The sequence below is a fragment of the Dermacentor silvarum genome, chromosome 1, assembly GCF_013339745.2.
Source record: "Dermacentor silvarum isolate Dsil-2018 chromosome 1, BIME_Dsil_1.4, whole genome shotgun sequence".
NCBI lineage: Eukaryota > Metazoa > Arthropoda > Arachnida > Ixodida > Ixodidae > Dermacentor > Dermacentor silvarum.
Genome location: NC_051154.1, coordinates 12,530,515 through 12,556,867, shown reverse-complemented (window position 1 = coordinate 12,556,867; position 26,353 = coordinate 12,530,515). Strand labels below are relative to the sequence as shown.

The 26,353-nt window shown below is 46.5% G+C and overlaps 1 protein-coding gene across 2 annotated transcripts in view; it reads right to left on the bottom strand.

Annotated features, from left to right (window-relative positions):
- LOC119456831 (sushi, von Willebrand factor type A, EGF and pentraxin domain-containing protein 1-like) overlaps positions 1-26,353 on the bottom strand; it is a 169,359-nt gene that overhangs the window by 65,057 nt on the left and 77,949 nt on the right. Inside the window, exons 10-25 of one of the 2 annotated variants that reach the window (XM_037718653.2) lie at positions 24,359-24,568; positions 16,230-16,439; positions 15,500-15,709; positions 15,226-15,435; positions 14,957-15,166; positions 14,537-14,746; positions 14,112-14,321; positions 13,845-14,054; positions 13,575-13,784; positions 13,255-13,464; positions 12,907-13,116; positions 12,531-12,740; positions 12,035-12,244; positions 9,238-9,447; positions 5,835-6,077; positions 1,116-1,334 (exon numbers count right to left, since the gene is read on the bottom strand). In XM_037718653.2, the coding sequence (XP_037574581.1) occupies positions 1,116-1,334; positions 5,835-6,077; positions 9,238-9,447; positions 12,035-12,244; positions 12,531-12,740; positions 12,907-13,116; positions 13,255-13,464; positions 13,575-13,784; positions 13,845-14,054; positions 14,112-14,321; positions 14,537-14,746; positions 14,957-15,166; positions 15,226-15,435; positions 15,500-15,709; positions 16,230-16,439; positions 24,359-24,568 (3,402 nt within the window). The remainder of the gene's footprint in view (positions 1-1,115; positions 1,335-5,834; positions 6,078-9,237; positions 9,448-12,034; positions 12,245-12,530; positions 12,741-12,906; positions 13,117-13,254; positions 13,465-13,574; positions 13,785-13,844; positions 14,055-14,111; positions 14,322-14,536; positions 14,747-14,956; positions 15,167-15,225; positions 15,436-15,499; positions 15,710-16,229; positions 16,440-24,358; positions 24,569-26,353) is intronic. The other variant, XM_037718660.2, reaches the window with a different exon arrangement.

The window sequence follows — 26,353 nt, the reverse complement described above, 5'->3', positions numbered from 1 at the left end:
TACAACCTATGGTGGAACGTTGTTGTATTGTAAACGATAAACCAAGATCAATGGCATTTAGCAAAAAAAAATAATAATAAATACACTGCAGTGCATAACCACGAAGCATAATTACAATGCTTTACCAATTATGCTCAATTCTTGCCACTTCCAACAATTATTTTAGGTCGCTAACTAAGCGCTTTTGCAGTTAATTTGTTGGGTATGACCCCAATGAGATTGGCAGTTAGACTGGAGTACACAATTTATCTCGGTAATTTTTGTCCATGGTGAGCTGCAGACACTGCAGTGCAACAAGATGTGTTAATTCTTGTTACGCGAACGTCCAGAAGAAACACGCAATATGCATGTATCAATATCTGGCGATTCCAAGCAAGAACACACCACACTCTCGGCTCATCCTATATTCTATGTAAAGAACACTTTGTATACGCAGTGCCTAGATGTAATCTGTGCATTACTGTTTCGAGAGAACGTGCAACCAGGTGTAATATCCTGGGGTCCTCTAGCGGGCACATAAGTCTAGGTACGGGAGCGTTGTTGCATTTAGCCCCCATCGAAATGCGGCAGCTGCTGTCGGGATCAAACACCCGTCCTCGGACTCAGCAGAACAACGCCATAGCCACTAAGCTATACCGCGGTGGGTAGTGGAGCTCATTACCAGCGCCTTAGTGAAAGCAGTTCATGATGGCTATCCTTGTGTCGTAGCAGGTTAACTTGAATACCTTAGACCAGCAAACCGTGTTAATGAGCGAAGCCGTTATGGAGAGCGTCTCAATAATGTGAAGTGTAGCACAAACGGGGCACGCAGGACGGCAGAGAAGAAAAAGAATCCGCGCCTGTCTTTTCTCTGTCGACCTGCTTGCCAAGTTCGAGCTACGTACACCTCACACAATGCTAGCCCATCAATCTGGTCTCTTCAATTTCCACCAAATCAAGAACCTCGTGACTTTAGGAACCCTGCCCGCATTGAGCACAGATTCTTCCCCGCAGCTTTATTATTTTTTTTTTTATGTAGTCACCTACGAATGCGGCTGGCCACCCATACGCCAGGTATACCGGCGGCGCAGCATAGCCAAGAGGGCAGACACAGTAGAGAGGATAAGATCGCGTACTCTGGCACAGATGGAAGTCGTCGTTGCTCCAGGAGCCGTTGGGCAAGCACTCCTTGAGGGCCGAGTCGACCTTGCTCTGGGGGATGACGTAGCCGTGCTGCTGACAGATGTACTCGCACACGTCGCCCACTGGGTGCAGCTGACCCTCGGTGACGTTGCGGTCGGTAGAGCAGGACACCCGGCTGTACGGGTCGCTTTGCAGCGGTGCGCATCCGGAGGCTGCATTTGCCGAATATCACGAATAATTGCAGCTTGCCGAGTTCAGGCTTTAGTATACAGCAGCGTCGCAAAGGCTGTGGCTTTCTTTGCACTTTTGTACTAAGAGAACAGGAGGTTTTTTTTTTAGGAATTACAGGAGCCGCACGTCCCTCGGCTTGCGTGGCAGCGAAAAAGTTGTAAAAATGCGATTGGTTTTAGCTTTCATGTAGAAGAAAAAAAAAACTCAGCAGACTTGTGCGTCCTTGCAGAATTAGAACCCGATTTCCAGCAGTTGCGATAAGCGTTTCAATTGCCTGTAATTAAATCACATACTTTAAAACGCTGTCACTATATGACCGGGCCGTTTAAAAGTGCCTGCACATCACGATTTCGAGCACATTTACTTCGCCAGAACATTGACCAAATATAGTACTTGCCACGTGACAGGGCAAGTGGCCTGTCGTGTGTCAAGTGCTATAGAGGTCAAACGGACCGTTGTTTGAATGATCGCTTGAGGCAAAAGCGGGCAGCGGAGTCAGTGCTTTAACCGTTGGTGACCATCTGGCTGACCATTGCCGTTGGTGCTCGTGCACTGGCGCAGTTTCACCGCACTCGTGTGATTAGGAGGCTCCAGAGGCAGGCTGATAGGGAATTCAAAGGCCCTTACATAAAAAAGCCGGTGATGGCTGCGCAAGTACCCCGTCGCTGGCTTTCACCACAAGAACGTTCATACCTGGAAAATAACCTGCGTGTTGACTTGTTCACATAGCTTCTCTGTTAAAGCCGGTGAAAGGAGGAAAAAGGGACGAAGCGATTGGAAAGGAAAAAAATTGGATTTTGCTTCTTTGCGTCGGGGTCCTGCGCATCTCATGAATTGTATGCATTTTATCGAAATAAAGATTCAGTTGAAGTTTAGCGTCGGCTCCTGTGTGCATCTTGATCTCGTCTAAAGTTTTTTTTTTTTATTGAGCTAGTCATATATGTCACAAATATGAAATGCACACGAACTTTAAGTGTGAAAAAGTGCCTCTTAATTTGTGAACGTCAACCTAGAATAACGCATCGAAATACCAATGAAACTAAGCTTCAATATTTGTAACGCTCCCAATTAGGCAAGAAACGTCAAAATTGTGCACCACATCGCCACTTAGAATTCGTCATCATACCGTCATACCGTCATCATTCATACCGTCATCACATCTCCTTCGTCGTTCGATCGACGTCATTGATCGGGAGCGAAAACGCCTGGCCCACTGCACAGCTAACGCTTAAACATTTACGTTCCACACTCGTAACCATCCTTTGTGTTTTTTTTCTTTTTTTGCAAAAGTTGTATTTGATTCACACATAATGAACCTCGCACAGATTTTCTTTAGTGGTTCCTCGACTTTACAAAGTTCGGTCTCGATGGCATTTCTGCTTATGCCAGGGCTACGTGCTAATTTTGCGCCACTCGTAAACGCCATAACGGCCTGGCGCGCCTGAATACGTAATCTATTGCAAATGCCGTAATTAACTCAAATGCTTTGAACTTCGCCGACACATAACGTGTTACGCGTCCATTATTTTCACTAAATATAAACTTGCTATAAGGTAGGGTGCCCTGGGGTCACGGAGAAACCGTGTCAAATGGCCACAACGTTTTGAAGCACTTGCTAAAGAAAATTTTAAGAGGCTGTATTTTATCCACAAAGTTGCCTACTAACCTTGGCATACAAATATGCCATAGCGTCCCCGCCGTGCTCGCCAGATTCGATCTCAGTGGCATTTGTAGTTACGATAGGGCTGCGGACTAAATTCTGCGCCGCTCGTAAAACGTAGACATAACGCTCCGGAGTACTTGCATACGTAATTGACTGCAAAGGCCGCAATGAACCCACGCATTTTGAACTTTGTCTACGCGTTACCCACAACGTGCCTCTTATTTTGGCCAAATAAGTATAAACACGGTGCCTTGTTTAGTTCACCGAGCACACTGGGCAAACCAACTGCTAACCTCGTATAACGCTTCAAAATGGTAAGAAAAAAAAAAAAAACAGGGTTCAGTAACAATACTCAACGCTTCTAATTAAGCTATAGGAATGTGAAAGTATTGCCACAAATGTTTAGTTTTTACCTGTGGTATCCTTTTTTGCGGCCGTATATAATTTGTCTTAGTGCGCGTTTTTTTCACTATTTGGTATATTTTTTTGTTAAGATGTATTCGTTGTAACCAATCCCCTCAAATGTTACGGCCCTGATGGTACAATAAATGAAAAAAATGAAATAAAATTACACTTAACATTCCCCCATTTTTATTGTATTTCAACTTTGCGTATTGCACAGCTGTTTTAGGACTCTGGGAAACATTGCGGATAATGGCAGCATGGCACTCTGAAACACTTGAATAAGTAACTTTCTACAAAGACTAATCTACACAGAGTAAACAATTGTAGTTCGTCATTCACAACATGCTTCCTATACTTCAACGAAGTATAAACAGCGTGCCTCGCATAGTTCTCCGAGGAGACCAGGAAAACTAACTACACGCCTTTAGAACACATGGAAATTAGGAGAAGACGACTAATTCAGTAATTATCCTCAAAGCGTTTCGAGCTTTCCTTCACGTTCGAGCTCCCTTCACGTTTCGAGCTTTCGTTACGCGTCACCCATATAGTGGCCCGTACTTCCTATCAATATGAAATCTCTTCCATTTTCGGTCCGCTCAGAGAAGCGGGAAAACTTCGTAAGCGTTTCATAGAATGCCTCTAAATGAGCCGAAAACGAGGGTATAAAAATTGTCATTTAACCCTTAATTAGCGCACACTTCAAATTTGCCTGCATATCGCCCGTAATATACCCCTCCCTTTCCTAAAACTATGACCCTCGTTAGTGATTAAGTTTTTTTCAGAAAATCGTGCAAACAAGCATATAAAGTTCTTGAGCGTTTCTAGTCACATTAACAGCTTCGCTGTGAAAGAAATACCATCCGCAGTATTCGGATAATATTCAGAATGACGTATACGTGTGACCGTAGAATTGCCACATACATTGTGCCACTAACTTCACCAAGATTTTGCTACATGTTACGCAATCATATTCAAAATAGTGCTGTATATAGTTCAGAAACTTACCAAAGTTGCCTACTAACGTTCTGGTTAATGCCCTTCACCGAGTAAACAGTTAGTTATTGACCGAGCTCCCGTGCCAGTGAACACCTGTTACAGTGGCCGACAACGGAAAGCAGAGGCTCTGCTTACACTGAGTTAATTTTGTGCTTCAATGCAAAAAACGACAATTTGTTAAGAACCTAACTGGAACGCCAATGCATTTCTGCGCAAAGTTCGGGAATTAATATCTCAAAACTGGTGTCATCCCGAGAATTCGTTCCATGTGTATCCGCCTTGCGAACTCCACGGCTACAATTTGTAAATTGCAATATCGGCCATCAGGTAATTAGTTAACTTAATTAGTGAATTTTTGTTAATCATTCGATTATGCATTTCAATTTCTTGTGCAAGTAATGTCCGCCTCTTTGACTAGACCAGCTCACGAACTAGAATTGTGATATCTGCCACAGGCAACCTTTAAGAATTTTTGAAAGTGTTCGCTGAAACACCCTGTATATATGTGTGTATATATAGTCATACCTTAACAAGCCAACAAACAATGACACCAAGGAGAGCATACGGGAAATTATATGCAGTTCTTAATTGAATTAAAGAAATAAATGTAAATGAAACTGGATGACAAAAATTTGCCGTGGTTGAACGCGGTTAAGCCAAGTTTGTCGAGCGATAGCACGGTTTTGCTTGCTTTGGGAAAGGACACAGACGCTGCTCGCCGCCGTCCGCAACTACCGCATCTACAATTGCACCACAAGACAACACACAGACGCTGCAGGGCGCGGCAGCAGCAGCGAGTAAATTGACCTTCATGCTGCGTCTCGCTTCAACGCGAACTAAGCGTCGAAAGTACAGCGCATACGAAGCTACCAGCACTCGGCGCACTTTGTACACATCGCAGATCGCTTTCAAGATAGGGGCAGGCTAAGTCTAACTAATGTATATATATATATATATATATATATATATATATATCCATACATACATTATCGTATCATAATGGCATCACATATCGTATCATAAGAAGCCAACAGTTGGCTTTTTATGATACGATAAATCAAAGTCGGACCCCTCGGTTCCCTTTCTACTCGTATGCATATATATATATATATATATATATATATATATATATATATATATACATATATATAATGTTTCAACTGATGGTGGTCTACTCTGGACCATTGTTAGTTGCACTTTTCACTCGAAGAGGCAGGACGTGCGCCGAGTGAGCTCCTGAACAATACTTTGCAATGCGGCGTGAATGCGGTTTACATCATGGACTCGAGAAACAAAGAGGGGCGACGTAATGCTAACGCACTTCTCTCGCATTTACCTCTAAATCGCTATTGATTTTTTTTTAGAAGTGCGTCATGTTGTCACAAAATCATCCACGCAAATGACATAATGGGCTTACCAAGTGCTGTGACTTTGTACGTGCAAGAGGATGTAGATTGAAGCTCCGAGTCGACGGCGTCGCAAACGATGATGTGCGTACCATAGGTTGTCACGTGCGTGGCGGTACAACGAACCGCGGCATTGGTGTCGTTGAATGCTTTGAATGTTGGGGCTTCGACGATGACTGGAAACGACACATTGCGTCCGTCCACGACCACCACTTCGTCTTTGCAGCCTTGAGATAGCTGGGGATCTTGAAGCTCTGCGACGAATGTGGTTGCAAAAGCCGATTTTTGCATGCGTGGAAACGCAAACAGCAAACGTCACACAAGCACGACTGCCAGAGAAAGTGTTGCGCAAAGACTACTGTTGTGTTGGGAATTGTTGGTATGATAGACAACGAGCCTGTTATGTCCCACTAAAGATATTAATGACGAAAGCAAAGGAATCGACTGAACCAATTAGTGGCTTTACCCCACTAAGCAACGTTAGGGCAAAAGACGTTGCGTTTACGGCAATTCATTCCACGACAAGAGCTCAAGAACGCGCTATTTGTTTTTTATTTGTTTTATTGCAGGCGCCTCAAGAATCCACATCATCGCTGACTGCACTGCCAACTTGCCAATTAAAAATCAAGGTGTATGTATTATACATATAGTTATTACAGCACCTTCAAAGGTACTTCGAATGTACCAAGCTAGAAAACCACCATTATTTAAATTGAAGCCAGCGGAAACATAAGTTCCCCTACGTGGTTCGACAGTAAGTTATTTGAGACCCAGCCACGAGACGCTTCTGCACTAAAAGTTTGAAAATTCCACTGTAGAAATGGTACACACGATAAAAATACTAGGAGTACTGGTAAGAGTACTAGGGATCCTCACGTGAATTCGGTCACCTCTTATTTAGCTAAGTGCGTTGGCATACTAGCAAAGTTTCGGTCATACCTTCATGTATCAGTAAAATGAATTATCTATAACACGCTGTTCTTATCACATCTACACTATTTTTCTTTGGCCAGGGGAAATACCAAACATTCTAATATTAAAAAACTAGTGGTACTGCAAAAGAAAGCGGTACGTTATATTGCCAATGTAGATTATAATGAACAAACTGAGGAGCTTTTTCGGCAGTCTAAGATTATACCAGAGCCCAAACTTTACGAACAATCCATATGCGTTAGGTATAAAAAGTCTGCATTTAATTATTTCGACTATGCTTTTTTAAATACATCGTCTCTGAAAGTGAACACTATACTCTATCCATTTCGTAACAAAAAATGCGGATTGCTTCAGTTTTGTCGCTCTGAACATGGACGACGAATGTTACGTCATATACTTGCATTTTTACTAAACAAGCTTATCTCTTAAAATATTTTTATTGAAATATGCAGTATACATAGTATGCGAGAAAAGTTTTTGGTGTAACTAAATTTTTGGTCAATACTGTGCAATTCCTATAGATCTGTGTATACTGTGAAGTTGTTCCTTTTCCATTACACTGTTGGAAGAAGTGAAGTACTTTTTAAAATTATAATCAGTTCTGTTGTATTATTGTATTCCTGATGTAATCCTTGTTGCATGCCGTGTACAGTCAACCAAAAAAGGTTACGGACCACGAAATCTCAGAAAACGTCCAATTTCCGAGCAGCCTGCAATAGTTGTCAGTAAAACCGAACATCACAATGCTGTTCATACACTGGTAGAAGCTGTAAATGCAAATGATAGTTACCCTCTTCGCGGAGCAGTTTGTTTGTTTTGAGAGAAACGAGATGGCGCTCCTGGAGGCGCGCCATACCTCTCCTCAGCGACCGCGCACGAATACGAAACCATTACCGCTTCTACCTTGCTTCTGTGCGATCAGCTGTCGGAAATGCAACTGAGTTTTCGCTAACACACTGTGCTCCAATCATGCTAGATTGAATAATGTGGATTGAAGACGTGTGCAGTAGTTGGCTGCAAAAATAGTGACTAGCATGTTAAGGAATAGAATGAATCTGCGTGGCCAAGTTCGCGGACCGCTGCTGCAACTGTCCGAACGTGTTACCGGCACTTCGCGATGTACGGCTTTCCTCGAGGATACAGAAATTTGCTCATCCGCTAGCCTTGTATCGCTAACCTCCAAAGAAAAGGCTTCATCCTCAGAACGTCGGAAAGAGTGAGTACCGCTCGTTAAACAATGACAAAGGGAGTGAGTAGCGCCGCTTCCTGTCATAGTAAGTTAGTTTCGCGCACGTTATCTATGCACATCTGACCCAAATGGCAGGAAAACTTACGCCCACTCTATCGCCGACGTATCAAGAATACGTGAATGGGCGCACACTTGAATATATGCGCACCGTATACACACAATAAGTGATGGTCGAACAGGAGTGGGAGAGCCGGCATCCAGCGGTATAACAAGAGCAGTTTAGCTGCGCCGAGGAGCAGTCCGGACTGCTTCACGTGACTTAAACCGTCATATCCTCCTCATTTCTTTTTATTTTGCTTCAGCCGGCGCGCGCGGCGGCAATGGCGACAGCCAAGCGTAGTTGGTGTTTTGGCACCGCTGTTTTTGACGTCGGTGATACGAGCGAGCTTCGCAGCGATTTAGCGACAGATCCTGGCATTCCTAGTCCGCCTTGCTTCTCGTTGGATGCGCGGGGGACAGCGGCAGCAAAGCGTCTTCGCCTTGCTGAAGTGCTTGAGACGCTCGACGGTGACAGCAGCGAAAGCTGCTGGAGCTCAACTTCAGATTCAAGTTGCCGTTTCAGATGATCTTCGCAGACCGAAACATTGTGGGATGCGTCGGTGCTGCACAAAAGTATGTAGTACGTGGCCGCAAATGCTGACAGCGTTACGCCTGACAGATTACAAGACGATCAAGCGTGTTTTGCCGCTCTCCTACAGAGAATAGTGGGACGTCGATTGCTTTAGTCACATGGTACATTTATCCTCACACGTCCCTCTCCCACCTGCTCCCCGAATGCACGCCGTTTTCCAGTGGCGGATCGAGTGTCCCTGCGCTCACTGCGCTGTCACCCGACTCCGCACTGCGCGGCGCCCTGCTTCTACATGTTCTCCCAATGGAATTCGCCATTAGCGTCTAACTGGAGACGAGGGACCACATGTTCAGCACATCGTGCCTTAAGCTGTCGTCCTCTCTTATGCCTTCGTTGATTTATAACCATGAACCACTGATATGCCAAACTCTTGACTCGTTCTAAGCTGGCGTCCCATGTCTTAATGCGCACATGGTGACTCGATCTTTGACCACTAGAGAGAGCGCAAAGAGAGCCGCGTCAGGTGAAATACGTCAGGTTTGGGTTTTCACCATATGAAAGAAATCTTGTTTAAATCAACGAAACGAACACGTTACTAGGGCGGATACATACAGCCCACATATTCAGGTAAATGCTTCTTGTTCATAATAAGAGCACTCACTGACACATTGCAGGTTGTCGGTCTCGTTCCACTTTCCATCGTCATGGCAGATAATATCGCTCAGAATGAGTTGGCTTTGTGGGATCACAAATCCATTATCACAGATATGCTGGCAGGATGTCCCGGCCGGCCAGTTGCCAACTACGTTGGCACTTTGAGAGCAATGAAGGACGGAGTTCTGTACAACCCTTGGGCTCTCACAACCAGTTTCTGCAAGGAACAGAAGCTTTATTGAAAAGAATCCGCGGGATGTGTAATGTCCAATGCAGTGCGGTAGCTCTGTTCATGCCAAATTCGGATAGCACGTTTTCATATAAACGTTGTGCGTATATGTACGACAGATTGGGCATGCAATTTTAATTCGTAATTTTCATTGTATTGGTCCTGACGATGTCCAGGCATACTTGATAACGCCAATATCAGAGTACCTAATCTTAATTTCCTCTAACAATTTATGTTGCGCACCGACTGCCAATATACCGCACAATGGATGCAGACATGGGAATCATTCTACTGTACTTAGCAATCCAGACGTATATAGGAACGCCAACTCCTACAGCCTCTTTCATATATAATTATACAAGCAAACATTGCGTTAACGGGACTACCAGTGACACTAGCAGACCTGCCTGCCAGTTCACCTTGAAGTATGCGATACTTTGTCGCGCGCCCCTCCTGGCTTTCATTGCAGCAGACTTCCCAACAAAACTTCCGAACAGCTATCGTCTAGATGAACACGCCACACAAGTCATTTACTGGAACCAATTCTTGCAAGAACTGAAACTTTCAAACACTTTTTTTCCCGCGGACCGCTTCTGACTGGAACTGCCTCCCGGGGGCCATTTTTCCAGTCCCCTACGTTTGTTAAAGCTCTAAAAGAGCGTTGTGTGTGTACATATATGTGTCTATAATATTTTTTTCTTAAACTGCCGTTTTTTTTGTTTTTTTTTGTCACAGTGGATTTTCATGCCTTGTATAGCCCCTCCTGCATGGGCCAAAACTGTTGGCCTGCAGTATTCTGAAATAAATAAATAAATAAATAAATAAATAAATAAATAAATAAATAAATGAATAAATAAATGAATAAATAAATGAATAAATAAATGAATAAATAAATGAATAAATAAATGAATAAATAAATAAATAAAAACGATGCTGCACACCACCGTTTTATAGTACGTCAGTTTTTAGTTATGATGTATAAAAGCTAGAAAAATGTGTAAGAAGCAAATGAAATCGGCTGTCTGAGCCTTAATTCTTCTAAGCACAGACTTAAGCGGGGACCAGGAAGCATATAACTGACGGAGCTGTATTCTGTAACACTTCGGTTTTCGAAGAATTCGCTTTGCGAGCAGCGATTGGTCGCCGCCTGTGTGACGCCATCAACTCGGCGCGCGCACGCATATTATGACATCACGGACGTGTAAATCATGCGGAAATCGAATTGTCTGCTACGAAGCCAAGTGGTGCGAGGTGCTTCGGTGTGATTCGAAGGCGCCGTGTGCAATGTGCAGAGCCTGTGCGTGCCGTGTGCAAGGGCGAGATCGGCGTTTTTAGCAGAATGACGGCGATAGTGATCCCTGTGGCGCCTGCGATAGTGCTTTTAGCGAGCATCCGTGAGAGGTAACGACGACCTCGACGTCGAAAATACGTGTTTGAGATGGCAGACGAAGAATTCCGGAGGCAATTATTTTATATTTACCAAGAAGAGCTCCTAATTTGCTATACTTTCCCTTGGTTTGTGACGTTTACTTCCAGAAAAAAAAAAAAAAAAAAAAAAAACTGCGCGCCGGTTGGCCTGTGTCCTTCCTCACGTTCTTATTACGTAAGCGGACCGCCAAAACATGACGTCACCGCCAAACTGAATTTTCAGAAACCGAAGCGTTACAAAATACGGATCCTGGCCCACTGCGGCATCGACATGCTCTGCTTTCCATACAGTTCTTGGCTGTGCTTACGAGCGACACCTCCAAGACGCTCAAGCAGCGCCTGCAGCGACATACCACCTCGCAATGAGAAGTTTCCGTTGTGTGAATTAAACTCGGATTCATTCGCTGTGTGGCTGGTAGAAACAGTGGACGCTATGCACGGGGCACCCGAGCGTTTTTGCATTCCGCCTCCATCAGAATGTGGCTGCCGCGGCCAAAACCGAACTCGCGGCTGAATCCGAACTCGAGGCCTCGAGATCAGCAGCGCAACGCCATTGGCACTAGACTACCGCGGCTGGTTATGGGCAGGTGACCCATTCATTTGTTTTGAACTAAGCCACTGAAAGGCGCACTCAGTTTAAAATATCACTTGTTCTTTTGAGCCCCGGCGTTGTCAGTACTCAACTCTTCCAATGCGTGTTATGGGTGTTGCCCTTTTTATATATTACAGTACACACACAGTCCCACTGTTTCTGTGCACCAGTCTGTGCGATTGGAACACGAAAAAGCCAACACATATTTGTGTACTGCAATATATAAAAGGGGCAACACCCATAACGCGCATTGCAAGTGTTAAGTAGAGACAACGCCAGGGCTCAAAAGAACGGTTTAGGAATTTTACGGCACGAGGCGGCCAACATGCAGGAAAAATATTTAGTAGGATATAATGAATACAGATGGCTAGTATATGCTATAGAGCACACTTTCTTAGGCACACGACAGCCTCATGACATGTCTAACAATCCTAATAACCTGCAATTCGTGTGACGTGATGGAGGAAACAGTATAAAGATGCACCGTTCACTATGCGGCTCGCATGCAATTTTAACAAAGCATGTGCATACCCCTATGACGTCAAACATGCTTACTTAGGCATAGCAACTCCTCCTTCTGATTCCAAGAACCATCTTCCGAACAAGCGAATTGGTTGTGTCGCTCTAGGTCCAGAGGAACGGCAAATCCTTCATTGCACACGTATGAACACATCGTACCAAATGGCCGCTTTCCTAAAGCGTTAAAATCGGAGGAGCAGTTTAAGGTTGAGTGCGGCACTTTTCCTGGTTCTTCGCAGCCGGTCTCTATAAGAAAAAAAAAAGTAACCGCGTGTTTACGAATACAGAAGTTAAAACGTACTAGAATGGATTGCTACTCTTCCAGGACAGAGTGCATGATTACTAAAAGCGTGAGAAGGGAGGCTTCATGTGAAAGAAGGGGATTCTGAACATCTTCCACTAGTGGAAAATTTTGACACTTATACTTAGGGTTTTATCAAATATTCTAACTTGCCTGACAGTCTACTGTGTGAGGCTTGCAGTTATCTTTATGCGTATATTCCCTAATGTAAAAATACCTTATTACACTTACCCCGACAGTGAAGACCTTCGGTTTGATTCCACGTGCCGTCATCGAGGCAAATAAATAAATTGAGATGAACTTCATGGCGAGAAACTGCGTATCCTTCGTCACATACATGTGAGCACTCGGTCCCCACAGGCCACCGTCCGAATTTATTAACAGTTCCTGAACAGTTCATCATAGAGAACTGGACAGTAGAAGGATCCTCGCAGCCGGTTTCTAGTAAGGAGAAATGTTAAAGAGCAGAAGAGCACCTTAAACTTGAGCGTAAGATGTGACAACACTTAAAGGAACACATGGAAACACAGTCACTGAATGAACTAAATGTCAGCATCGCAGCTGTGTTAATAATAAGGAACTACGCTCCTTTTGCAAGAACACGTACTTTTGCAGCGCAGTTCTTCCGTTTGGTTCCACGTGCCATCATCGTGACACGTAATGCGGTTGAAAGGAAGTTGGCTCTTCGTGAGGCCATATCCTTCTTTGCAATCATATGAGCATATCGCGCCTGTGGGCCATCTCCCTAAACTGTTGGCCTCCACCGTGCAGTTCAGTACGGAGTCTTCCACTTGCGTCGGACTTTTACAGCCCGCTTCTGTGGAAGGACAAAAGTCGCATACATTGGTCTTAAATCGCGCATCGACGGCCCACTATGATAGCTGCTCCACATAGATTTCTTTGCGACACATTTCGTAGCTATTTTGCTAGAAAATTTGCGTAAAAGTGAACTCGCCATCACAGAGCAACTGATCGGTCAAGCTCCACGTGCCATCCTCGCGACAGGTGAATGAGTTAAGCCCATCTTGGATTTTTGGAACGGCGTATCCTTCGTTGCAAATATATCGACATCGAGTGCCGACAGTCCACTTTCCATCTTCGCTGGTGCCGTTGGAACACTCCAAGACAGAATTGGAGACGTTGAGCGGGCTATCACAAGTCACTCCTGCAATGTAGTGTCAGGCTTGAAAAACGCACCCACAAAGAGAGGTGCCACAACTAAAAACGAATTACACTGAATGTGTAAAGCATTGACAGATTTGCCTGTGTACTCACTGTGGCATTCTAAATGTGTCTCGTGGTCCCACGTACCGTCCTCTTGGCAAACAAACTGGCTAAATGGCTGCTGGTTCGATGGAAGTGTAAATCCCTTGGAGCACACAACTTTGCAAATCGTGCCAGTAGGCCGATTGCCGAGACTGTTGGCTTCGATTGAACACTCAAGCGAAGAGTTGGGTGCCAGATCCGGATTCACGCATCCGCTCTCTAAAACACAATGTAGATCAGATTACACATTTTCCGAGCAAATTTGTCATAGTCACTCACTGAGGCATTCTAACTGAGCTGTCTGGTTCCACACGCCGTCCTCCTGGCAAATAAACTGGCTAGATGATTGATGGCTCAACGGAAGTGTGAATCCTTTGTTGCAGCGTACTTCGCAGAGCGTGCCGATTGGCCGATTGCCCAGGTGGTCGGCGTCATTTGAGCATTTCAGTGAAGAGTCAGGAATCGGATCCGGGTCTGCGCATCCACTCTCTAAAACGCAATGCACATTAGAATACGTGGGATCAAAACTTCATCACGGTTACTCACTGCGGCATTCCAACTGCGCTGTCTGATTCCACGTTCCATCTTCCAGACAAACAAAGAGGTTAAGAGACTGCAGGTTCAGTGGAAGTGCAAGCCCCTCGGTGCATACTACATTGCAGATGGTGCCTGTAGGCCACTTTCCGAGGTCTTCGCCATCTTTTGAACATTCCAGCGAGGCGCCAGGCACCGGGTCTGGTCTAGTGCATCCGCTGTCTAATATGTGATAAGTAAAAATAGGAAAAATCGCTATAAGGACAGTGAACGAGTCAAAATGGACAATAAATTGAGGTTGCGAAACCGCTTGGTGCGTTCCTTGCTCACTATGTGGTGAGCAAGAACAGAAATCAGTTTAAACAGGCAAGATACCGCGCAACAGTTGTCAAACCTTCGCCGCCGTTTCGCGGCAGTATATTTGCCGTTGAACTCACTGCGACATTCTAGCTGTGCTGTTTGGTTCCACGTGCCATCTTCTTGGCACACAAAATAGTTAAGAGACTGGACGCTCGACGGAAGTGCAAGTCCATCGGCACACACAACTTGGCAGGTCGTGCCTGTAGGCCACTGGCCGAATTGGTCAACGTCCGCAGAGCAGTTCAACGATGAGTCCGGCACTGGATTGGGACTCGGGCATCCGTTATCTAAGACATAAGCGTAGAAACAAAAAATATGGCGGTTATAGATTAATTAAAAAGGAAGAATGAAGCGACTTGTCAAAACATTGAAGTATTCCTTGTTCAATGCTAACCGGGCTAGAAGCAGGCGTAATTTAAACAGGCATTATTGGCGTACTGTCACGAGTTACAACTGATGCTTGACATTCGTAGCAGCAGATGCACCGCTGTACTCACTGCGGCATTCTAGCTGTGTTGTCTGGTTCCACGTGCCGTCTTCTTGGCACACAAATTGATTAAGGGGTTGCAGGCTCGATGGCAGCGCAAGTCCGTCGGCGCACACTACCTTGCAGGTCGTGCCTGTAGGGAACTTGCCGAAACGGCTGGCGGCCGTAGAGCATTCCAGCGAGGAGCCAGGCACTGGATTCGAACTTGGACAACCGACACCTAAGATGCAATGTGAAATAAGATGAAAGCAGCAAGGCGACTTATTGAAGACTACTTACTGCTGCATTCCAGCTGTGTAGTTTGGTTCCAAGAACCGTCTTCTTGGCAAACAAAGTGGTTAAGAGCCTGCATGTGCGGCGGAAGACCAAGACCCTCGTTGCACACAATTTTACACGACGTGCCTGTCGGGTGGTGGCCGAGGTGGTTAGCGTTGTTTGAACATTCCAGCGAAGAGTCAGGCACCAGATCAGGACTTGAGCATCCGCTTTCTGAATAAATAAGCGTACAGGATTAGAGAAAGCGTGTCGCTAAAGACATACCTGAACTACTCACTGTGACACTCAAGCTCTGCTGTCTGGTTCCATGTGCCGCCCTCTTGACAAATGATCTCGTTCAAGTATTGCTGGTTTGGTGCAAGTGTAAACCCTTCTTTACATGTGACCTTGCAAATCGTTCCCGTAGGCCTGTGTTCGAGGTGATTGGCGTGTTTTGAACAGTCGAGCGAAGAGTTGGGTAGAATGCCCGGGCTAGCACAACCACTCTCTGAAAAGATGTGCATTTCACGTGCTTTAGAATACGTTAACGATACAAGCAATACGCAGAGGTCTTGCACGTTCACCGCACATTTTATTAACGCATTTTGGCAAATTTGTAGTTTCTCTACAAAATTCCCACAAATTACACCCTTACGCGGTTTGTTTGTTTGTCAAACGATTCGCCCTGTTGCCATACACGACATCCAGACAATCAGTTGTGACTGTCGGGAGTCGAGATGCTGAAATCTCTTGTGCGAGTGGCGAGTTTTGAGTATCCAGAGGTTCCAGCGTCTCCCCACTTGATATGCTTGAGGTTGAAATTAAATTAATGTGGGCATCAACTCTTCCGTTGAATTAGGTTAATTACAGCCGCGAGGATATTTCGCTAGTACCGAGAAATTCCCCACCTATAGGAGTCGCTGGCTCATGCGCGCTCAATGAAAAAGCAAAAAAAAAAAAAAAAGCTATATTCACCCGTTTGCGCCGAACGGCTCTCTTTTAATAGGATAAAAAAAGCGTAAACTCACTGACACATTGCGGCTGACCTTCCTGATTCCACATTCCATTTGCGAGGCAAGTGACTTGGGCCAATGGCAGTTGACTTGGCGAGACCTCGTAGCCCTCGTCGCAGACGTGCCTGCAGATCGTGTCGACGGGTCGCCTGCCCAGGGTGTTGACATCGGCCGAGCATTCAAGTGCAGAGTTCGGCACGGGCGATGGGCCCACGCATCCGCTCTCTGCAATGACACATGTAAATGCGCTGATGTTTTACGCAGGGAACTGCTACTGCAACACGCGACACATTTCGTGCATTGATACGGTTAAAAGAGAAGGGAAATAAAACAACAATAAAAAAATAAAGAAAAAGGCAGCTTGAGTATGGCGACCTGCACGCCACAAGAGGTGAGAAAGGCATCAGGTGAGGTCAACATCTTGTGCAGCGGACTCGCTTTCGTTAGTTTCCGAACACCTCTATAGAGTCCTATAGGCGAAGACAAGTCGGACCTGAAAAATTACGGGGCTGTTTGTGTTTCATCTTCACCGTCTCGTTTGCATTTCTGTGTTGCTGATTTGAGCGTACGGTAAGCCAGAAGTAGCCATTTTCTCCAGAGTAATCTGCCAAAACGTAATGACAACATCGACTGACTTTACCCTAAATAAACAAAATAGCACAGACTCGGCAGCACCGAGTCAAATACAACTAAGCAGCGCCAATGACACACTCCCCTCCTTCGCATGACCTACAACCACCCATTGCATACGATCAACTGAAATGTTTACTGAAACAATGCTCAATACTGGTCTTCACTTGAATGCCACTGTGCAGTGCTCGGAGTCTGCTGTCACTTCGGTGTCTGCAAGCAAGCAATTAGGTAGCGACTCGGAATATGGGTGACATGGCGAATTTTGAAGTTATTCGGCACCTCAGATGCACGAGATACTCAGATTATTTTTTGCATTCCGCCTAATTACATAATTAGTCTTAATTAATCAACTTCTGAAGTATTGTAATTAGATGAAAGGTGTCCATAGGAAAATTGTAGAGCAACATGAAAAACTCCCGATACAGCGTTCTTTTCTTCAATATATGCTACATAAAAGTGTTTTTCCGAGCGTGAAAGAAACCTGCGAATACACGCCAAGTGCCTCGAGCGGCCATTCACGCGGCAATTTTGCGTGTATTCGCGGGACTCTTTCACGCTTGGAAAAACACTTTCGGAAAAACACTTTCACGCTCGGAAAAACAACAGCGAGGAAAGGAAAAAAAACAAACTAGGAGGGAGCGTCACGTGATTCCGCTAGCCGCAGCAAGCCAACCTCCTCTGAAGCCGCCCCTCCCGCCCTCCGGGGCCTTGTGCGTGGTGCCTTTGGTAGGAATAGGCCCACATGGTTACCGGACCATTCGTGATTGTTTGGTACGTGGTAACGATTAGTGGCGCCTGCCGTAAAAGGCATGGATGCACATATATAGGAAGTATAATTCGTGGGTTTCTGTAACCGCGGGCGTCGTTCTTCGCTTCAAATGCGTTGCCTTCAAACGTGCAGAAAGACTGGGGAGCCAGACCCATGACGTAATTTTCAAATCATCACTTGCGCTTACCACCGCAGCTAGCGCTCTCACCTCGAAACCCGTCCAGAGTATGCCCGAGCGTAGGCTAGTGTTTCGTGAAATAAGCTGTTGTCTACCTTAAACTGCGGTGCGTATTTTCCTGCTAATTTTTGTTCCACTTTCTTGCACCTATATAGGATGAGACGAGATGTTGCGCGGGATAGTTATTTGTCGCGTGCTTGCTTAGTAAAAGGTTCTGCTGCGAGTCTTTCGTTGTGAAAGAAATAAATAGCATTAGCATGCACTCTAAACGCCGAAGTCGTCGCCTTTCCTCGAGTTTTACGTGCACTATTTTGTTCTTCTTTCTTTCTGGGGTTTTACGTGCCAAAACCAGTTCTGATCATGAGGCACGCCGTAGTGGAGGGCTCCGGATTAATTTTGACCACCTGGGGTTCTTTAACGTGCACTACAACGCAAGCACACGGGCGTTTCTGCATTTCGCCTCCATCGAAATGCGGCCGCCGGGGCCGGGATTTGATCCCGCGACCTCGTGCTCAGCAGCGCAACGCCTTAGCTGACTGAGCCACCACCCCGGTGGGTCGTGCACTATTTTGTAAGAGTGTGTGGTGCGACGTCGTTACACTGTTGAGACGCGCCTATGGAGTTCTTCTCGCCAGTCTGTTGCAAAGCAGGAAGCATTGCGCAGAACGACAGCGTCGACTGGGGCAGTCTGCCTAAACAATGGACCGGCACGGCCTTAAATAGGGTCGGGGTCCCCGGCTCGCCAATCCATCGTTAGGCACAAGATGGGACCATTTTTTTTTCACACGGGAAAACAGTCGCTGCGAACCCTGGACGCTCGCTTGATCGCCTGCACATGTTTCCGGGGGCGAAATACATCATTGTTTCCCAGAAGATGCCCCCACACGCGGCGAATCGCAGTCGGAAGGGCAGCTTGGTTGCCTTCACACGTTTGCAGGGCCAAAGGCTTCCTCGTTTCCCTGAAACCTCCTCGAAACGCAACCAGTCGTCCTTGAGGTGGTCCTCCCGGCTTGTTGGAAACAATGCCGCTAACCCGACGCCATCGTTCGCTACAAGCCTTGGCGCCTGTCTGCTGCTTAAGCGGCGAGCCGCGTGGTGGTTTGGTGCGTTACCTGACTGACATAACACAGACTCGACTACTTCACACACTTGAATTCAGTAACCTCGGCGTGCGTTTGCCACGCCTACTATGTGCGCATAGCATTCCGAAACCCCCGCAGCAGACGCAACCAAAGCAAGCCGAGTCAATCTACTGCTTGTCTATCACGTGAGGGCCTACTTCCCATTATCCCATTCCTGTAATTTTTTTTTGTATGACTAGGCTTCAAGATTGTCACGTGACGCTCCTTCCTAGTTTTTTTTTTCCCTCCATGCCGACTAGAGGCGATGTTTTCTGCCTGACTCGCCGGTTTTGCCGAAATGCAAAAATTTTGGGTTTAGGCTCTCCTATAGGCCTCCCGAGTTTCTCCTTTCCAATGATCCTTCCTTTATGAACTTTTCAGGTGCAGAGAAAGTTAGGAAAAACTATTGTCTCTTATATTCCTGGACGTAGTGATAAACTGCAGGGCGTGGATGGCCGACTTCGCTCGCTCAATCCGAGACCATGATCCACCAGCCTGTGCAGCGGAGGCACCATGTGATTCAAGGCAGATTCGAAACAGCGAAAGAACTTTCACGATGGGTCGCCAGACCACCGGTGCTTGGTGTCTCCCTCTGCTGCATGCATATGCTGCTCCTGGAACCATAGCGCTTAAGCTACCTAGACATACATTCTGTCCCTGCCAGTTTTCCTATGTCCTCGTCGCGCTACGGCTTCAGTATCAGACAAACTAGCACAAACGTCTGTTCTCATAAGCTGTTCGTTGTGGGTGGTGCGGTGCAAGAAATTCAACTCTGGGTTTTACGTGCCAAAATCACGATATGATTACGAAGCACACCGCCGGATTATTTTGATCCCCTGAGGTTCCTTAGTGTGCACCTTAATCTAAGCACACTAGCGTTTTTGCATTTTGCCCCTACCGAAATGCGGCCGCCGAGCGTGGGATCGAACCTGTGACGCCGTGTTGAGCAGCACAATGCTTTTAGCCACTAAGCCACCACGGCTGATGAGCCTATTTGAAAACATCTTGCCATATCATACAAAACTTACTGTGCGGTGCAGTGCCGTGCGGGGGTGTGGGTGAGAGTGCGTGTCTCGAGCAAAAGTCCCGACCACAGAACTCGCGAATTTTTTCCCGAAGTCTATAGGCATGGAGCCAGAAATGAAATTGTATACAGACGAAGTCTACGTAATAAATCATTGTAATGTATTGACGAAATTCCGCGTTGCAAGACTGCCATAATTAATTTTTTTGTTGTTGCTGATACTGCGGTATCAAGTGTCAAACGCACCTCAAAAGAGTTGCACTTACTTTATGCATCAGGGTGGCTACCAAGTTTACGTTTCCAATTTCCCTGAGTTTTACAGGTTTTCCAGAGGGCTTTTGAAAATGTTTCCGATTAACACAGAACTTCCGTTTTATCTCAAGATGGCCTGACACAATGACGTCTGATGCTGTCACTCTAGTAGGCATGCTAATGAATAAAAATGACATAGTAGAAGTGCGTGAATGTCAAAATTGTGTCTCCAAATCCAATAGTAAGTACCGTTGAATTAAAGAAGAAAATAGAAGGGAAACGTTAGCAAAAATGTACATGTTAGTAAGACTGTAAAACTATTTCAGTTTGAATTTGTATAGGAATAATAAAATGTAGCTGCATACAAAACAAAATATTTTAGAATGCAAGACGTTTTTATCAGCTACTACTAGCCTCATTGGTTATGGGTCTTGAGCTCTGGCACAAGTGAGATTGTTTCTCATCAAACATAGCTATAAAATCTATTTACGCAGACCAACCGCAGTTTATGCAAATCTGACAGTTAACTTGTTGAACTACGGAGACTAAACGCGGAAGTTTTTAATGCGAAAGCACTATATGCCCCATTACGCGAAAATCCGTCGTAGCCGGCGTGACCGAAATATGGTACCAAAAATGGCCGACGGCACGTAAAAACACGCGAAAAATGCGCGGATTGCCGTCAACTTCCTCAGGGAGGTTCCTGTAAACAAAGTAAACTAATGGCTTTGAAAGGAAAGTTTCGTATATTTCGGTCTGAGTGGGCATCAAACCCGGGCCTCCGGGGTACGCACTTCCCCGACACCGTGGCGGCTCCACGGTTCTGGCTAAATAAAGGTGTACCAAGTGCGTGCGTCTTTGCACATGTCACATCGCAAACACCTCGCTGCCGTGCATGACGTGCGTTCATGACGTTCCGTCGCGCCTGTGAAGCGTGATGGCTGGTCCTTCCGTTCCAATTCCACAAACATAAGCGATATCAAGATGCTCGCCATCGGTGGAACGTGGTATGCTGGCTCTCAGCATCGCCATCTTCAGCCACATAGAGAAGAGCCTACACCTAAAACACCTCAGTGCCGTTAATCTTCCCGCGTTAATAAAAAAAGTCGCAGTTTCACCCGAAAGGCCAAGCATCGATTGCGATAGCAAATTAGTAGAGAGCTATACGAAGCAAGGATAGTAGTTTTATCGGCCGTTTAAATTTGTAAATATTCGCTCACTAACTAAATAAACAAGCACGGTGTCACGCGCGTACTGGTAAACATGAACACATCTCACTCGATGACCGCGGAAGCTCGTCGAAACGCTGGAGGGAGAAAGCGCGCCAGCAGCAGCGGGCAAATTGACCTTCGCGCTGTCTCTCGTCTCGCTTCAACGCGAACTAAACGTCGACAGCAGAGCGCATACGAAGCTACCGACACTCGGCGCATGCACTTTGTCCCCATCGCAGATCGCTTCGAAGATGAGGCCCGAGCGGGCGCGCACTTCGCCCACAGTCACAGATCACTTTCAAGATACGGCGCCCGTGCGGCCGCGCTATGAGCAAGCAGCAGCCGACGGGCATAACGCACCCTCCTCGCCCTCCCCCTTCCTCTCCGTCACCGTCACCGCCCCGCCCCCGTCGCTTGCGCTACATTGAGCCGTGATTGCCCGCTCACCCTCGTACGCTTTCACTCGCACACACAGCGTATATGGCGCGCGGCGACGATTTTATCGCCGTTAGACTTTATAGGGAACCTCACGGGGACGGCAGAAAAGCGCTTGGAGTGTCCATATAAATGCTATCGCAATAAAACTGCATCTGCCTTGGCGACTCCGGGCGCGTAAGGAAGACAGGGCCTAGTTTACGGTTTCACTCAATTGAGTTCTTATTCAGGAGCTTTTATGCCAGAAAAATACGTAGCACCGGTGAGCCAGGTCAAAATTATTAGCAGTACCAAGACAGCGGCGCTCAACGAAAAAAAAAAAAAAAAAATGCCGACAATGGTGGGGCGCCAAGGCACACGTACGAAGCGTCGACCGTTTTGTTGAAAACAGTGCCTATGCCTTATAACCGTGAACATAAAATAATTTTCCAGAGCTTACGAATAAAATTGGAGACTGGAAAGTCAACCGCAACCATCCTGACATTCTCAGCTCACGCACAAGGCCCCAGGCTTGTGTTTCACTGCTTTAGATAGTTTATTTTGGTTTGTATAAGGGAGACCCCTATCTCAGCGTGAGCCAACAATTTCTATTACGCATTTAAACAAACTGACATAACCAGCAGAAGTTTCGTGAGTTGCCACCCTGTTTACGCGTACGCGGTGTTGAACGCGCCGTTCACAGCATGAAAGCCACAGCTTCTAACATCGAGAAATCGAGAGCCGTCATTGGATTCACACAGTTGTTTTCTGATCTCAAGGAGAAATTTCATGTTTACGTTTGGTTCATATATGGATACCTGTATGACCTTCGAGCGAAAAAGTCCATCTGTGCCACGTTTAAACGTGGACACCAATTCTTCAGCTCGCGCGCGCACAAGAAAGCATAACGTCAGGTATTGCGTTTTCACGCTCTCCTCTGTATCCGTCTAAAAGCGAACTAAAATTTGCTCTTTTGTACAACTTTCTGTAACGATTCATCAAACGCCACCACGAGATGGGAGGCTTGGCTAACTTCCGACGAGTTCGCGCAGCTAATACGTATTTCTCGTGAGTTGCACTTGCAAAAGGAAAAGGCCCTGAGTTTCACTTCGATAACACACAAAATAGCGTTCTTTATTCTCTAAATTCTTCATATACATGCTGACTGTTCCTGATCAAGAAGCAGACAAAGTAAATTTTTTTCTCCATTCCTGCAGGTGTTGCACTTCTCCAAAGACGACTTGGCAAGTGTGCCCAAAGCTATTCCGTGAACATATTGCCGACCAACGTTGCGGCCGGTGGCGCGTGGCTTTAACCATGCATACCCAGTGTTAGTAAAGCGGGATTAGAGAAATTGATCGCTTAAAGGAATAGTTGGCAGTGCTCATGCACAGGACACTATACGGGCAACTGGCATTTTTCGGTCGTTGCGTAGCTCCACTGTGGCTAACAACGGCCGGGGCGCAGCTCGACTGTAGCTAATAACGGCCGGGTTAGAGTGGATGCGCGCGCGTCTAGCCCGGCCATGGGCTAGCGGAATAAAGCCCCTTCCGTAGCGAGGACCGTTGGCTTGTCATCCAATTCGCGGTAAAGGTAGCGCTAGCGGTCGCGTTTGGAAAAACAAAAAGAACGGCGAGCCGGCTTTTATTCAGTTTTATCGCACTTCGACGACAAGTTATCAGCGACTTGTCGCTGTCGAGACACATTCCATGCTTGAATCATGTTCGAGCCTAACAAAAGCTAGGATTGATGTTTACAGAACTGGACCATTTTTGCTAGATGATGCCACATTCCGTAGCCGTTAGCTGTGTTTTCAACGTTCACTTACCAGATATATAGTTATTTTCTTGATACTCTGTCCTATTCTTATTCGAAAAACAGTTGTTAGTCGACGTGCTCCATTCGGTTTTGAAAAGGTTTGTTGGCAACAATGTTTCTTCCACAGAGGAATACGGCTTACAGCTACTTAGCGAAGTCAGCGCGCCACTAGGCGCCAGGCCCGAGTTGCTACCCAAACGGTGCAAACGCAGAAGTGGGTCACCCGAATATTACTCGTGAATCGAATGGCCAAACAGCATCCCCGCTGCCTACGCCAAAGAGGAAACAAAAATGAGAGAAGAGAAAACAGCCCGCAAATCATGCGCGGATATCGCCTTGTCACGTAGGCACAGTTTATTTTGGCATGCTTTATGCACGGCTGCAGTCGAAAGCCTCCGATAGTATATACACTCGCATTTCGATCTCGCTTTCTTGCTCGTATGCGGAGTTGTTCAACCGCAGATGCTGTTAGGGCACAGCTGAAGTAAAACGAAAGAGGCATGGTACAACGAGAGGCAACCTACTTCACCGGCGTACCACGCGCGTCGCATTCGGAATAAGACCGATGCGGTGTACATTGGCGTTTACATACATCGCGCTCCTGTGCTCGGTAGAGAAGCGCGCCACGTGTGTGCGCCTACATGCGTGCATGTCTGCGGGCCGGGCGATCGACATGTTTGAAGAGGTGTGTACAGAACACGTAATGGACGGCTAACGGTCTTACTCTTACAGACAGGCGCCGCCGTGTGGTTCCAGCGGTCCCCGAGGCAGCGCATGGCGAGCAGCGCGGGGCTCTCGGCAACCGGCTGGTAATCCTGGTCGCAGGCGAACGCGCACTCGGCGCCCGGCGCCACTAGCGGTCCACTGGCCGGGCAGCTCCAGCGGCCGCCGAGGGCCGTCGCCGGAGGCGCGCATCCCTGGGGGGCTCGCTCCTCTGGAAAGACGCCGAATTAGGAACGCGCTCGCCGCTTAGTTATTGTTGCATTGCCTATCATTCACCAGTGTGTCCGGCGTGTCTATGCACATGCGTGATGGGCAGGATGGACCGGCGCCTTGTTTCTATTTGACCGAACTCGATTTTTATGTTTCATTTTTTTTTTTCAGTCATGAGCGAAAAAGGGCGTACTGCAGCACACAACTATTTCGCAGGGGTATTGCTCACCCGCAATCAAAGCGAGCGCGGTTAGTTCAGGTTAGTGTACGTTAGTTCGTCCCACAAGACAAATAATTCCTTTATATTCACTTTTGTTGCAACATTACCACTCTCGCTGTTTAGCTACCTTAGCGCTGCATCATTTTTGTTGCTGTCATTCGAACGTGGATGATGGCAAGTGACAGAGAGTACAGCCGCATATCTAGTGTGAGGGAAACTATTGCGAACATTCTAACCTCTACAGTGCTGTGTTGCAGAATTAAGATGGAAACCTATGAAGGAAGCGCATACACAAGAAACAAGGATTACACAGGACGACGTTGTGTAGGATTCACGGCCTCTTCCTGTTTCGTTTTTTTTTCTCGTTTGTTTTCATCGCCTAATATGCAAACCAACGTTGCTTTCATTCGCTTAAGATGAAAACCATGCATCGAGTTGATGCATGGTTTTCATCTTAGTTGACCATGCATCAACTCGCCCCGCACTTAGCCTTGCTGTGTTCGCACAAGGTGAGAATTGTTGACTGGATATACATGCCAGCGTCTGGTCATGCCTGCGAACTCTCATCATTTACTTTTTCTTTGCATCTGTTCTAGTTCACTGTTTACGCTACTATACCATTGCTCCTTTGGCCCCGCAGCGCTTCCACGATGCTTGCACTGAAAGCTGAGACTGACGGCCGTGCGGCGCAGGTACAGTTTAGAGTGAACGCGTCGTCTACAGCTAGGCTGTATTTTCAAGAGTATCGGGTATTCGAATCGCCCCACGCAGATTTAACTGCATGGCCTCGCTTTCAGCCGGCGCGTAACCGCAAACGTTAGCTGCAGACCGCGCTAGACAGTCTGGGGAAGCCAGATTGGCGTCGCATGCCTGTCTGGCACTGCGCGTTTCCACGTGTCTGGACTGGAGAGAATGGAGAAACAGGAGATCCGTGAATAAAACTGCTCCCCAGCTCGCTCTAAGGCGAGATCATTCGACCAGTGACAGCTGCCTTGCCTGAAAGTCCAGACACCTCTATCATACATCTGGCATTTTCAGGGAGGTATACTGTACTGTAGGAAAGCTGGTGCGGTGCGATTCAAGCAAGAATGATGTGATACAGATATGAGTAGGTTGTTCTGGCGTTCCTCTAGGTTATACGTTGCCCGGAGTGGCTCTAGGAGGTCTATTGCAGGTACTATTGAAAAAAAAAAGAACATGAGAAAGAAAGACATCGTAAACACACCATTTAGCTTAGCCAAAAAAAAAAAAAGGACAAAATGCCTGCAAGCGTTGGTGCACGCATGCATCTTTTTGATTAAGTTTTTGCAAACGTTTTGTTTTTGCGTCTTCAAAAATTTAGTTGATGCGACGTGTGAAACTTATTAGACGCCAGTCTTTCCAGTACGCTCCTGTACTGGAAAGACTGGCGCTGCAGTTGGCGTGACGTGGCGTGAGAGAATCGCGTGTGCATAGCTGCCGCGTCGGATGCTTCGAAACTGGGTGCGAGCTGAGAACGAGCAACGCTAGGGAAGGCTCAATGATGCTATAGTTCGCAGCTAACCTATGCTAAATAATAAACCAACA